General features: G+C 40.8%; 1 protein-coding gene across 1 annotated transcript in view; it reads left to right on the plus strand.

Annotated features, from left to right (window-relative positions):
• The window catches only part of POLN (DNA polymerase nu), a 167231-nt gene that overhangs the window by 100684 nt on the left and 52801 nt on the right, over positions 1-13746 (plus strand). The window contains exons 17-19 of the mRNA XM_029235434.1: positions 4798-4855; positions 5808-5882; positions 6797-6911. Coding sequence (XP_029091267.1) covers positions 4798-4855; positions 5808-5882; positions 6797-6911 — 248 coding nt within the window. The remainder of the gene's footprint in view (positions 1-4797; positions 4856-5807; positions 5883-6796; positions 6912-13746) is intronic.

Consider the following 13746-nt stretch of genomic DNA (forward strand, 5'->3'; position numbering starts at 1 on the left):
GGTGAAATCCAAATAAAGTATAGAGTTTGGTTGATAATAGTGTATTGATGTTGGTTTCTTAGTCGTGTGAAGGATGCCCTAGAAACGTAAGATGCTAGCAATGTGGGAAATTGGGTGAGGGGCATATGGGGACTCCCTATACTATCTTCCTAACTTTTCTGTAAAACTGTTCTCAAATAAAAAGGTTATTTTAATTTAAAAAAAACATTTAACATAATAGAAGATTCCATAGATGTTTTTGGTCCTCTCCATCAAAATATTCTGGTTCTATTTTTATCAGCTGAGTTATTTAATTTTAATAACTGTTTATCTCTAGACATATTTGGGACACTTCATAAAAGCAATTCTGATTGAAAGTCATTTATGTTTTCTTATTCGGTGACTGTGTGCTCCTCTAGTCTCCAGTCAGTGTGCACAGCATTTTTATTGGCTTGTTTAAGGTTGGCTTACGGGAACTACTGTTCGTCTTCTTTTCCTGCAACTTGACAGTGAAAGACAGTGTTCGGGAGTTCCTTGGTAGCCTAGTGGTTAGGATTCTGGTTTTCGGTGCTGTGGTTCAGGTTCAATCCCTGGTTGGGGAACTGAGATCCCACAAGCTGCACGATGTAGCCAAAAAAACACAAAAAAACCAAAACCATATACAGAAAGAAAGAAAGAGAGCGAGAGAAAGAAAGGAAGGAAGGAAGAAAGAAGGAAAGGGAGAGAGGAAAGGAAGGAAGGAAGGAAGGGTTCATGGTTGAGGTTCTCTGCTGTAGTCAGATGCCAGAGCACTCATTCATGCCTCGGCAAGTCACCATGAGCAGAATGGCCTCTGTGGGATAATAGAAAAGAAGATGCCATTTGAGACTAGTGTGAGTGCCTGGGAATTGGGCTCATGTCTATCGGCAACGGTGGAGAAAAGAAAGAGCTAAAACCTTCAGGTGCCTTCTTAGGATGCATTCCTCCATATGGTCGAAGGATAAAATATACATTTTAATTTTCCTTAAAATGTTCAAATTGGGTCTTCCCTGGTGGTCCAGTGGTTAAGAATCTGCCTTCCAATGCAGGTGACGCAGGTTCCATCCCTTGTCGGGGAACTGAGATCCCACATGCTGTGGGGCATCTAAGCCCACGCGCCACAACTACTGAGCCCAGGCACTCTGGAGCCTGCACACCACAACTAGAGAAAAGCCCGTGCGCTGCAACGAAAAGACCCCACAGGACTTCCCTGGTGGTGCAGTGGTTAAGAATCCGCCTGCCAATGCAGGGGACACGGGTTCGAGCCCTGGTCCAGGAAGATCCCACGTGCCCCGGAGCAACTAAGTCCATGCACCACAACTACTGAGCCTGCGGGCCCTCATGCCACAACTACTGAGCCCACACACTGCAACTACTGAAGCCCACGTGCCTAGAGCCTGTGCTCTGCAACGAGAAGCTACCGCAATGAGAAGCCCACGTGCCACATCGAAGAGTAGACCCTGATCACTGCAACTAGAGAAAGCCCGTGCATAGCAACAAAGACCCAACGCAGCCAAAAAAAAAAAAGGCCCACATGCTGCAACGAAAGATCCTGCGTGCCGCAACTAAGACCCGACGCAGCCAAATAAATATTTTTTTTAATGTTCAAATTATAGAACATATTTAACAAAGTGTGCTATATAGGTTAGATATTTGGTGAAGTTTCTGTTATTTTATTATTTGTTATATTGTAAAGCATAAAAAGTGGCATTTAATTATTAGAAAGCTTCCTTCATATTCTTCTGAAGATAATCAGTTTAAACTTAGCATTTCTGCTTTCTCAGGACAAGTAAGAAACTTATTTATCCCTCTTTCCATTGGTAAAGGAACTTTCATTAAAAGCGATGTTTTTGTATGTCCCAGAGTACCTCCTCATTACCATCCATTTCTATGGTCTCAAAGAACCCAAACCAACTTTAGACATGACTTAACCAAAATCTGATTAGGGTAGCAGCACTTAAACAAATATAAATGTCTGTTTTTGTGCCATTGATAGCCTCATTAATGTGAATGAGACATTTCCTAATGACAGTAAACTTCAGTCATTCCTTTCCTTTCCTTTTCTTAGTTCATAAAGCAGTTATAGCCAAGACTACTAGTTGAGTCACTAATTGCTCTGTAGCTGTTGCATGACAGTGTTGAGGGTCTTTCCAGATCGTGTGCACTACTGGAATTCAGGGAGCCATGCTTCACTCAGATCATGTAACTGCTGAGTGCTTGGGTTCTCAATAAACACCCTTCGTGGGATTCACTGAAAAAAAAAAAAAAAAAGTGATGTTTTATGTGCTGTGGGAGGGAAATGATTTCAGGAATCACGCCAGACGACCCTGACACCACGCTGTGCTTACCAAGAGCTTCTAGCTGGGCACGTTAGTTACAGTCTGGTCTGATCCCGATTTGACATGCTATTGGATAGAGAACACATTCTGTTTTATACAGCTGTAGACGCTGACATTACTCAAAGTGAGTAAATTTTATAGATGTTCTCTTATGAGTTTGAGAAAAGTCCCTTCTTTTCCTAGTTGAGTTGTTTTAATATGAATGAGTGTTGGATTTTGTTTCTGTTGTGGTGGTGATGTGCTTTTTGTCCTTTATTCTACTAATCTGATGTATTATATTAATTATTTTTGGATTTTAAACCAACCTTGTATTTCTGAGATAAATCCCACTTGGTCATGGCGCATAACCCTTTTTACATGTTGCTAGATTCAGCTTGCTAATATTTATCGAGGATCTTTGTGTCTATTTATGGAGGATGTTCTATTTGGTGTCCGGCTTTAGCGTCAGGATAACACCTCATAGAATGAGTTGGCAATCTCCTGACTCTGCCATTCTGGAAGTACCTTTCATTGCTGAATTTTTTGAGAGTTCTTTATATGTTTTGAATCCAACATGATTTGCAAAAAAAAAGTTTGATGGAGTCCAGTGTTTCACTGTTTTCTTTTACGGACCATGCTGATGGTGTGTATCTAGCAACTCTTCATCTAACCCAAGATTACAAAGATTTTCTCTTAAGTTTCCTTCTAAAAGCTTTAGAGTTTTACATTTTACCTTTATGATCCGTAAATTATAGAATCAGCTTCTTGACAGCTATGAAAAATCCTGCTAGTATTTTGATTGGGACTGTATTAAATTTATAGATCAACTTGGGAGTCATTGGCGTATTAAGGTGAATATTCTAACCCATGAACTTGGTATATCTTTCCGTCTATTTAGGGCTTTTAAAATTTCTTTCATCAGAATTCTGTAGTTTTCAACATACGGATTTATACCTAAATATTTTGGGGTATATTATAAATGGCATTGTTCATTTAATTTCAATGTCCAGTTATTCATTGGTACTATGTAGACATAGAATCGATTTTTGTATATTGACTTTATGTTGATTCTTTGGTCAACTCATTTATTAGTTCTGGAAAGCTTTTTTGTAGTTTCCATGGGTTCTTCTACGTATGAAATCACATCTAGTGAATAAGGGTCATTCTACTTCTTCCTTTGTACTGTATGCTTTTCACTATTCTCTCCTTCCTTATCGTGCTGGCTAGGACCTCCTATATTATGTTGAATAGAAGTGTTGGAAGTGGACATCCTTGCCTGCTCCTGATTTTGAGGCGAATACACTGAGTTTTGCACCATCAGGATGACGTTAGCTTTAGGTTTTGTTGCAGGCTCTGCTTATCACGTTAAAGGAGTCCCTTCTGTCCCCAGTTTGCTGAGAGTAGTTTTGGCCACGAATGGATATTTAATTTTGTCAGATGCTTTTTCTGCATCTATCAAGATGATCATGTGACTTTTCTTCTCTAATCTATTAATATGCTGAATGACGTGGATAGATTTTCAAATGTTGAACCAGCCAAGGCTGGGCTTTGGGGGATTAAGCCCACTTCGTCATGACGGATTGTCCTATTGTTGGATTTGATTTGCTAATATTTTGTTTAGGATCTTTGGTGTGTATATTCATGCAGGATATGAGTCTGTAGTTTTCTTTTCCTGAAATGTCATGTCTGGTTTTGTTATTAGGATATTATTGACCTCATAACATGAGTTAGGAAGTATTTCATCCTCTTTTTTTTTCTGGTAGGGATCGTGTAGATCTGGTACAGTCAGCAAACACTAAGACCAAGGCTGGTGCCAAGTGCCAAGAGCAATAGCCTTGGTTAGAGTGGAGAGACCCAAATACTCATCTTAAAATACCTTTTTGTTTTCTGTTTTTGTTTTTTGTGGTACGCGGGCCTCTCACCGTTGTGGCCTCTCCCGTTGCGGAGCACAGGCTCCGGACGCGCAGGCTCAGCGGCCATGGCTCACGGGCCCAGCCGCTCCGCGGCATGTGGGATCTTCCCGGACCGGGGCACGAACCCGTGTCCCCTGCATCGGCAGGTGGACTCCCAACCACTGTGCCACCAGGGAAGCCCTAAAATACCTTTTTAAAGGAAAGTACGGTGTACAGATTTCACAGAAATCTACATTAGCATATTATGTAGGAATTTTAAAGGTAACTAAGTTCATAATTCAGGCTGCTGATGAAAGAATTACTGTATATAATTATGATAAGGGTCACACAGGCTCAAGTCAAAAAGAATTGTTCTCATATTTGCTGATAATACCTAGTGCTATACCCACCAAAATTATGTTTCAGTATTAGTTGTATTAAGTATCAATACACTTATGCATAGTACATTGGCATTAGTTATTTTGTTAATGTTTAATAAAATATGACACATTTTAAATACCGTTAAATAGTACAAATTAACTTAAGAGAAGATATTTCAACTAAAGCAATTTCCCTCTTATTATTCACAGAATATCCAAGGCATCTCCAAGCACCCAATTCAAATAACTAGACCTCAAAATTTTCAAGGTAACACATTTCTTTCTACTTTGCAGAAGTCTTGTGTAACATTTTCTAAAAACCTAGAGATGTTGTCATTGTTTTTCTGTGTAACTAACTGCTTTTCTTTCCTGAAGTTCTCCTCTGTATTTGCATGACCAGGATTTAAATATACACTGAAAAATAAAACACAGCTAAAGTGATATGGTACCTCCCCTTTAGCACTTTATAAGTCAAAATACATGATAATTATACAAGGGAAGTAGCTCCGCTCCTACTATCTCTCCCCCACCAACTTCCCAACAAAGAAAAAACAAACAGACGTACAATAGAACTGGCTTTTATTAAAGTCTGAAAATTACTGGAAATGTTTATGAAAGCATAGTAACACTCTTTTTCTCTTAAGCTATTACACTGTACTGCTGATGGTTACATTTCTAAAGAAGAAAAAGGTCAAATCTGAGCAAAGTAGGGCTCTGTGGCCCATTCCCAGTAAACTCCTGCCCCCTTTGCTTTGGGAACTGCTGCTTCCGGAAGGTCAGGGCCAAACAATGAAGCCCGATGAGCAGTCCTCTTTAAAGTACACACAATCGTGCGTGAACACAACTCATGGGAGGTGAGCAGCAACTCCGCCTCCTCCAGCCCCTGTAAAATGCACTCAGCGGGGAAATCTTAGAATTTGTGCTTCCACAAAGGAGATCTTCTCAGCAGAGAGGCCAGAGGGTCTCTAGGCGGCTCTTACTGCAATGTTTGACCTTTTCTTCATTAAGAATTCTACACAGAACAGGAGACTTTAACAGCAGAAAATCTAGTTTACTTTCAGTAGTCTTATGATGTTTTAAAATTACATTAAAAATATTAAGAAAAATCAGAAATCTAGACTCTTCTGACTTTAGAATGACGTTAAAATAACTTTGTATGAGGAATAGCTATGAGTCGGCTCATGACCAAATTCACCAAGTGCTCTTGAAATATGATTCAGGTAAAGACGAACTCCTTACCATCTCCCCGAGGGCCGTGTTTGTTTCATCCGAAGGCCACACCTTCCTAGCAGCAGGTATGTGTGGGCCATGGTAGAGACACCGTGTCACTGGATCCCATGTTATGCGTTTCATACAGTTCAAATATTTAGAAATTGAATAATCCAAAGGTGCTTACAGAACTCATTCTTTAAAATAAGTCCTGGCAAATATTTATATGAAGCAAAGATTTCTTATGCACAGTGAGAGCGGCTCTGCTTCCTGGGTCCCTTCACTTTACCATGACTAGATCCCAAGTTCCTCTGCCTGGTCCCGCTCAGTCTGCCCCCCTTTCTCCTCTCTGTCCCCATCACCCGTGGCGCTTTGCCTTGCTTGCTTGCTGCAGTCCTGCTGGTCCCTGTGCTGTCCCCCAGCAACCAGCCAGCTCCACCTCGGGCCTGCATGGACCCCCCCTCGCCAGATGAGGTCCCGCTCCCTCCTCCACCTCATACCTCTGCTGGAAGGTCACTTTCTTGATGACACTTTACAGCAGCTCCCTCTACACACACTGACTCCGGAAGCTCCTTCTCTTGATGGATCTTTTCCACTTCATTTCTCACCTTCTAACATGCTGAGTAATTCGAATTGCCTCCCTCCCCTCAAGTGTAAGTTCTACGCAGGAAGGGATTGTTGCCCGTTTTGTTCACTAGCGTACCCCAAGCACACGGCCTGGCGCACAGCAGGCCTTTTAAATTCTGAGGTTCCAATGAAGTGATGAATCAATACAGCCCACCCTGGAGGCATGGCCAGGCTCGCAGAAGAGGTCTCGGGACTTTTAGACCCAGGGATGGCCAATAGACCCGAGGCCTAAGGACCCTGGCATATGAGAGGTGGGCACATTGACCTTGATTCCTCAGTGGGGAGGGAAGATTGAGGGTCCCCTGGGGGTGGGTAGCAACAATGAGGGACATTGTTCCTAGATTCTGAATTAATGCAGAGCTCTATCTAACAGACTTTTCACAGATTGAATTGCGCATTCTTGCACACTTATCTGGGGATCCAGAACTTTTGAAGTTATTCCAGGAATCTGAAAGAGATGATGTATTTTCCACCCTGACTTCACAGTGGTAAGATATATGAGCTCATAATAGTATCAGATCCGCAGGAATGCTGACACGATTTTAAAAGCCTGAAGTTGTTCCAAACCTATTTTCATAAGAAAGAAATTATACTTTTCTCTAGTAGTTAATCTCTTTGAAAAGAAGAGTAGGTAACGAGGATGCCAAGAGTTTCCTAATTATGAAAGAAATGGTAATTCTTCACCACTAGAAAGGAAGTCCATTGCGAAAGAATATAATAGAAATATGGAAAAATCAAAAGTGAAAGGCACGCACGCCCTCCAGATGAGTGTCACTCAAGACAAAGCCCAGTGCCTGGCAACCTGAGTGGCAGTCGTGTCTTCAGCCCCACTGAAGCCCTCACTTGCTGTTTGGGTACAAAACAAGTCTACACAATGCTATGCTTTCTCACTGCCGCCTCATCGTTGCTTTTTTGAGTAAACTTTCATTTTGCCTACTTAGGCTTTTCTTCTTTCGGTTTGAAGCCTGGAACTCCTCCCATCTAAGGCCATGAATGCCTTTCTTCAGGGTGCAGTTGGTCTCGAGGTCCAAAGCCAGCAAGAGCAGGCTCAGACCCTGCCTGCCCCTCCCTGCCCACCCCCCAGCTCAGCAGCTCTCAGCTTGGGTTGACGAGGTGCCGCCAGGTCCTGGTGCTTTCGCCCCGCCCGCCGCTCCCAGGGAGCCGCTCCCAGCTGCTCCCGCGTCTCCTCCCTTCTCCTTGGTACGCACCGTTTATTCTTCTTAAAACTGAGATATAATTCACAGACCATAAAATTCAGCCTTTCAAAGTGTACAATTCAGTGGGTTTTAGTACATTCACAAGGTTTTGCAACCATCATCACTGTCTAATTCCAGAACATTTCCATTACCCTAAAGAGAAACCCCACACCCAGTAGCTATCACTCCCCAGCCTTCCCTTCCACCCGGAAACTACTAATCTATTTTGTCTCTATACATTTGTCTATTCTGGGCATTTCACATTAATGGGATCATACAGCATATGGCCTTTTGTGACTGTCTTCTTTCACTGAACATAATGTTTTCAAGGTTCATCCATGCTGTAGCATGTATCAATACTTCATTCCTTTTCGTGGCCAAATAATATTCCATTGTACGGAATAATGTATTCTGTATATTTCAGTATAAACAAAAAAATAATATTCCATTTATTTATCCATTCATCAGTTAATGGGTATTTGGGTTGTTTCCACCCTTTGGCTGTTATGAATAATACCACTGTGAACATTCATGTACAAGTCTTTGTGTGGAAATATGGTTTCATTTCTCTTGGGTAGATACCTAGGAGAAGATTTTCTGGGTCATATGGTAATTCTATGTTTAACTTTTTAAAATTGTGGTAACATAACATAAAATTTACCATCTTAACCATTTTAAAATGTACAATTCACGTCACAATAGTGGCAACTATATTTAATTTTTTGAGGAATTGCCGAAACAGTTTCCAAAATAACTACACCATTTTACACCCCACAAGCAGTGTATGGGTTTCCACTTTCTCCACCTTCTTGCCAATACTCTTTATCCTCTGTCTTTTTGATTCTAGCCATCCCAGTGGGTGTGAAGTGGTAGCTTTGTTGTTTGATTTGCACTTCCCTGATGACTGCCAATGTTGAGCATCTTTTCTTATTCTCTATCTTTGTCTCTTTCCCTCCTCTACACCTTTACACAAGTGCACCTGGGTGTTTTGCTCACCCCAGCTTTCTCTGCATACTTCCTCCCAGAAGATGGTCTCTCTTCTGTTTAAGTTCCTGTCCAGTTAGGATGTAAGATAACATAGAATTTTTAAGGCATGTGATAGATTTAATAATACCCCTGCCCTCTCTCCCGAGGCGTGGAAAGCCTTAGAAGATTGTTTCTACCTAGGAAGGAAGAGTATTTTGCTTATTTGTTTCACATATGAGCTTTGTTGCCATCTTAGTGCTTTGGTGGAAGGGTGCTATAGATATTCTCCTTGACATTGTGAAAGAATCTATCTGTGATTCAAGGTGAGTGCTTGTGCATAGATCACTAAGCATGTTTTTTGTTCAATGGGCCCAAAGCTACTCTGGCTGTTGCTGACCAAGTGTTACAGAAAAATATTTTTGTCAAAGTATCAGGCAAAGGATGCAACTAAAGCCGTGCCAAGAGGGAAGTGTGCAGCACTGGTGCTTACATCAGAAATGAGGAAAGATCTCAGATAAATCATCAAACTTTCTGTCTCAAGAAACCTGAAAAAGATGATTAAGAAGGAAGAAGGAAGGAAGTAGTAAAGATAAGAGCAGAAACCTATGAAATTGAAAAAAGCAATAGCAGAAATCAATGAAACAAGTTGATTCTTCAAAAAAATCAATAAAATTAATAAACTCTAGCAAGACTGAAAAAAATAAAAATAGAGAAGACACAAAGCACCAATATCAGGAATAGAACAGAGGATATTAGTACAGATTCTGCAGACATCAGAAGGATGATAAGGGAACACTACGAACAGCTTTATGCTCAAAAATTCAACAATTTAGAAGAAATGGATCAATTTCTTGAAAACCACAAACTATCAAAACCCAACTATGATGAAATAGATAACCTGAATAGTCCTATAAACGTTAAAGAAATTGAATTTTTAGTTTAAAATCTCCTGAGAAGGAAATCTGCAGGGCCAGATGCCTTCCATGGAGTATTTTACCAAACATTTAAAGAATTAACAGCAGTTGTATACAACCTCTTCCAGAAAATAGAAGAAGAAGGAACACTTCCCAGTCATACTGTGAAGCCAGTATTACCCTGATACCAAAACCAGACAAAGACTAAAAACAAAATAAAACAAAACACAATCCCATGCAGACCAATATCACTCCCAAATTTAGACGTAAAAACCCTCAGCAAAATATTAGCAAACCAAATCCAACAACATCTTAAAATGTTGTATGGGTATAATTATACACCATGTCCAAGTAGGATTTATTCCAGGTATGCAAGGCTGGTTTAACGCTCAAAAATCAGTGTAGTCCACCATGTAGTCAAGCTAAAGAATAAAAATAATATGATTTTATCAATTGACCTAGACAAAGCATTTGACAAAATCCAACGCCCATTCATGATAAAAATTCTCAGGAATTTAGAAATAAAGGGGAGCAACCCCAACTTGATAAAGAACATCTGCAAAAAACCTACAGCTAACAGCATATTTAATGGTAAAAGGCTAAATGCTTTCCCCCTAAGATCAGTAACAACTTATTAATATTGAATATTGAAGTTCTGCCCACTAAATAAGGCCAGGAAGAGAAATAAATGGTGTATAAATTGGAAAGGAAGAAATAACACTGCCTCTATTTATAGATGATATGATTGTCTATATAGAAAGTCTCAAAGTATGTATAAGAAAAAAACATTTTTTAACTCCTAAAACTAATAAGTGAGTTTAGCAAGGTTGCAAGACACAGTATCAATACACAAAAGCGAATTGCATTTCTATAAACTAACAACAAACATGCAGAAATCGAAATAAAAAATGCAGTACCATTTACATTCACTCCAAAGATAATGGAATACTTAAGTATTCAGTTAACAAAATATGTATAGTATCTGTATGTCTAAAACTACAAAATGCCGATGAAAGGAATCAAAGAAGATCTGATCAATGGAGTGGCATACTGTGTTCGTGGAATGGCAGACACAACGTAGTAAATATGTCGCTTCTCCCTAAATTGATCCATGAGTTTAATGCAGTCCCTATTAAAGCCCAAGCAAATTCTGTAGACATAGACAAGCTCATTCTAAAATTTAAATGAAAAGACACAGGCCCTAGAATACCTAAAACAATCTTGACAAAGAAGAAAGTGGGAGGAATCACACCTGATATTAAGACTTAGTACACAGCAATTGGGAACTTCGCTGGCGGTGCAGTGGTTAAGACTTCGCCTTCCAATGCAGGGGGTGCAGGTTCGATCCCTGGTTGGGGAGCTAAGATCTTACATGCCTCAGGGCCAAAAATCCAAAACATAAAACAGAAGCAATATTGCAACAAATTCAATAAAGATTTTAAAAATGGTCCACATCAAGAAAATCTTTAGAAAAAAATACAGAGTAATCAAGAGACTGTGGTGTTGGCAGAGGAACAGACACATAGACCAATGGAACAGAAAAGAGAGCCAGAAATAGATCCACACAAACAGGCACAACTGATTGTCGGGAAAGGTATAAAGTCCAGGCAGAAAATAATTCTCTTCAGATTCATGTTAAGCTGATCACTCACAAAGCCAGCTTGGGAAGTTCATTTCTGCATTGGATATTATATATGTCTTTCCTGCATTTTTTTATCTTGTGGTGGTTTTGGGGAGAACTTCAAAACTAAGAAGATTCTAGTATTTGCATGGTGGTCGCTTCTAATTTCCTACCAGCAGTAGTAATCCAACACTTGTGACTTATACTATAATTAGTTGCTTTGGAAATGATTTTTATGTTCCAAACAGAGGACTAGAATAGCACATGGTGAAACAGCAGCAAATGCACTCTTAAAAATGTTTATTTCATGTAAATGCCTTATTGTTTGAAACACAAAAAGCAAAAAGGCAATTAGATGTACTCTGAAATATTTAGTAACATTTTCAAAGAATAACAATTTTCTTAAAAAAACCTTCAAGAATATGTAGATCATGTATAAAAATGGAGACTTGGAAGAGGTCTTGGAGATCATCTGTAAAGCTATGATGTGACTGATGAAAGTCTGACCCAGAGAGCGGGGCCCTGCCCACAGGTGCACGTCTGAGCCGGGTCAGAGCTGCCTCCTCCAGCTCCAGTGTTTTCACCTGAGCTCGGAAGACACAACCATTCTGCACGGAGGTGGCTTCCTTCACAGTAATCACCACACATGTGCCTGATTAGGTGGTTTCCTAAAAGTTCTACAAGGCAAATAAAAAAGCATTTCTTATCGGCTGTACGTTCAACTCAACATTTTCAGACTGAAACTTAAAAAATAATTTTTCACTGCAGAATATATTAGTTTTTCTTCTGCTTAAGGCTTTTCTTGAGTGCTTTTCTGGCAGGTGTGGTAGATAGTCTTGTGGGCCTCTCTCCTTCTCTGGGGGAAGATGGTGCTTCCCTACCTGTTAGATGTCAGACTTGGGCGTGTGACTTGTTCTGGCTAATAAAACGTAAGCACAGGTGACAAGGGTCATGCCTGAGCTGGGGCTTTAAGCAACTGCACACGGTTCCTCTTGATCTCTTTTGTCTCTATTTTGGCAAAATTGACAGAGGCTGCTCCATCATCCTGCATTATAAATGGTGGACCAGACTGTGATGGAAAGGTGGTGAAGAAGAGAAATAAAGTATTCTTGCTGTAGGCAGTAAGGTTTCAGAGTGATTTATTATGGCAGTATAACTTGACCTATCATAGCATCTACAGGACTGGGTGCCAGGACTAAGAGGCTGCTGTAATGAATCCTAAAACGTGTGGCACTGGCTTTGGGGCCAGGTGGCAGGCAGTGAGACGTTTATTGGAGGCTGGAGGATGGCACTTGGTAAATGGTATAACATTTGGCAAAACTGTCACCTGTGATAACTTGTGAAGCAAATAATACCCTAATGAGCTGAGGTTTGGGGCAGAGTGGGCCAGCAGAATGCTAGAACATGCTTTGGTTGCTGTTGTCTGCATGTGACAAGGTACCATAAGAAACAAACTCAGAAAAGAACTGGCCAGTGTACAAGTAGGAATGAAAAGAAATAAGAAGATTCCAGAAAATTGGAGTTTTACATATTTGAATATAGAAATGATTCTCATCTCCAACCAGTAAAAGATGAATCTGAAGAGGGCTCTGAACAACAAAGGCCAGTTAAAACACTGCCTTTAACAAATGAAAGGTATGGCTTTGATGTCTACTGTTAACATCTCTGAAAGAAGGTGGCACCCATAAATCCTTACAGTTAGACAACACAGCGCTGAACAAAGAGACTAATGCTAGCTTTCCCCCAAGTTCCTGATAAGCTGCAGGCACCTGTGGTGGAGTCTGGAGAGAGGATGCATCTCTAAGCGAATTGTGGGAATGTCTGTTGGCACATGGAGCTGACTGAAGTTAAATAGGACTTACTGTGTTTCTGAGCACTGTGCTTACCAAAGAACCTCCAGTCTGGGCCAAAGGAGACTGTGATTGCAAACCTGGGGCCCCACGTATTCTACAGCCAAGAAACAGTCCGGGAAATATGCTCGTTCCCCCAAGGAAAGAAAATCCTTCAGTGCCCTCTTACATGTAGCCAAGAAAGATAATGGAAAAAGAAGTCCCAGGAGTGGAGCAAATGGCCATGGTGAGCAAGGGACTGAGCAAGGGTCCTTTGTGAGAAGGGCCCCTTCAGCGCCTACCCAGTGAGAATTCAGAGTTGCTGTGGACCAATGACGCCCATGTGTCTCCCACTCTTCCCCTTTCCACATGGGAGTGCTTATTGTGGGCGTCCTGTCCCTGCCCCACCGTTGCATAGCACATGTGTGGAGTGAAAGGTAGACTTGACTTTTTTAGTTCCTTGGCCTCCAGATCAAGAGGAGCCCCATCAAGACCTGATATAAAGATGATCACAAAATCCTGATGCCCTATCAGATGGAACTTGGAATTGTCACTCTTGTCAAGGGGGAGGAAAGCCAATATGTGTGGTCAGAAGGGCGGAGTGTGGTGGAATGTATTATTATTCAAGCATATTTGCTATCCCTCCCTAGAGGAAGAGTGTACTTCCTTGCCCATTGACTCAGGCTTGGCCATGTGACTTGCTACCAATGACATGTGAACAGAAATGACATTTGTCACCAATGGGTAGAAATTTTAAGAGCCAACACATGGTTATCCGTATTTTCTTCTTCCTCTGC

This window comes from Monodon monoceros, unplaced genomic scaffold (assembly GCF_005190385.1).
Source record: "Monodon monoceros isolate NGI ecotype Baffin Bay Population unplaced genomic scaffold, NGI_Narwhal_1 Super_Scaffold_20, whole genome shotgun sequence".
In the NCBI taxonomy this organism is placed as follows: Eukaryota; Metazoa; Chordata; class Mammalia; order Artiodactyla; family Monodontidae; genus Monodon; species Monodon monoceros.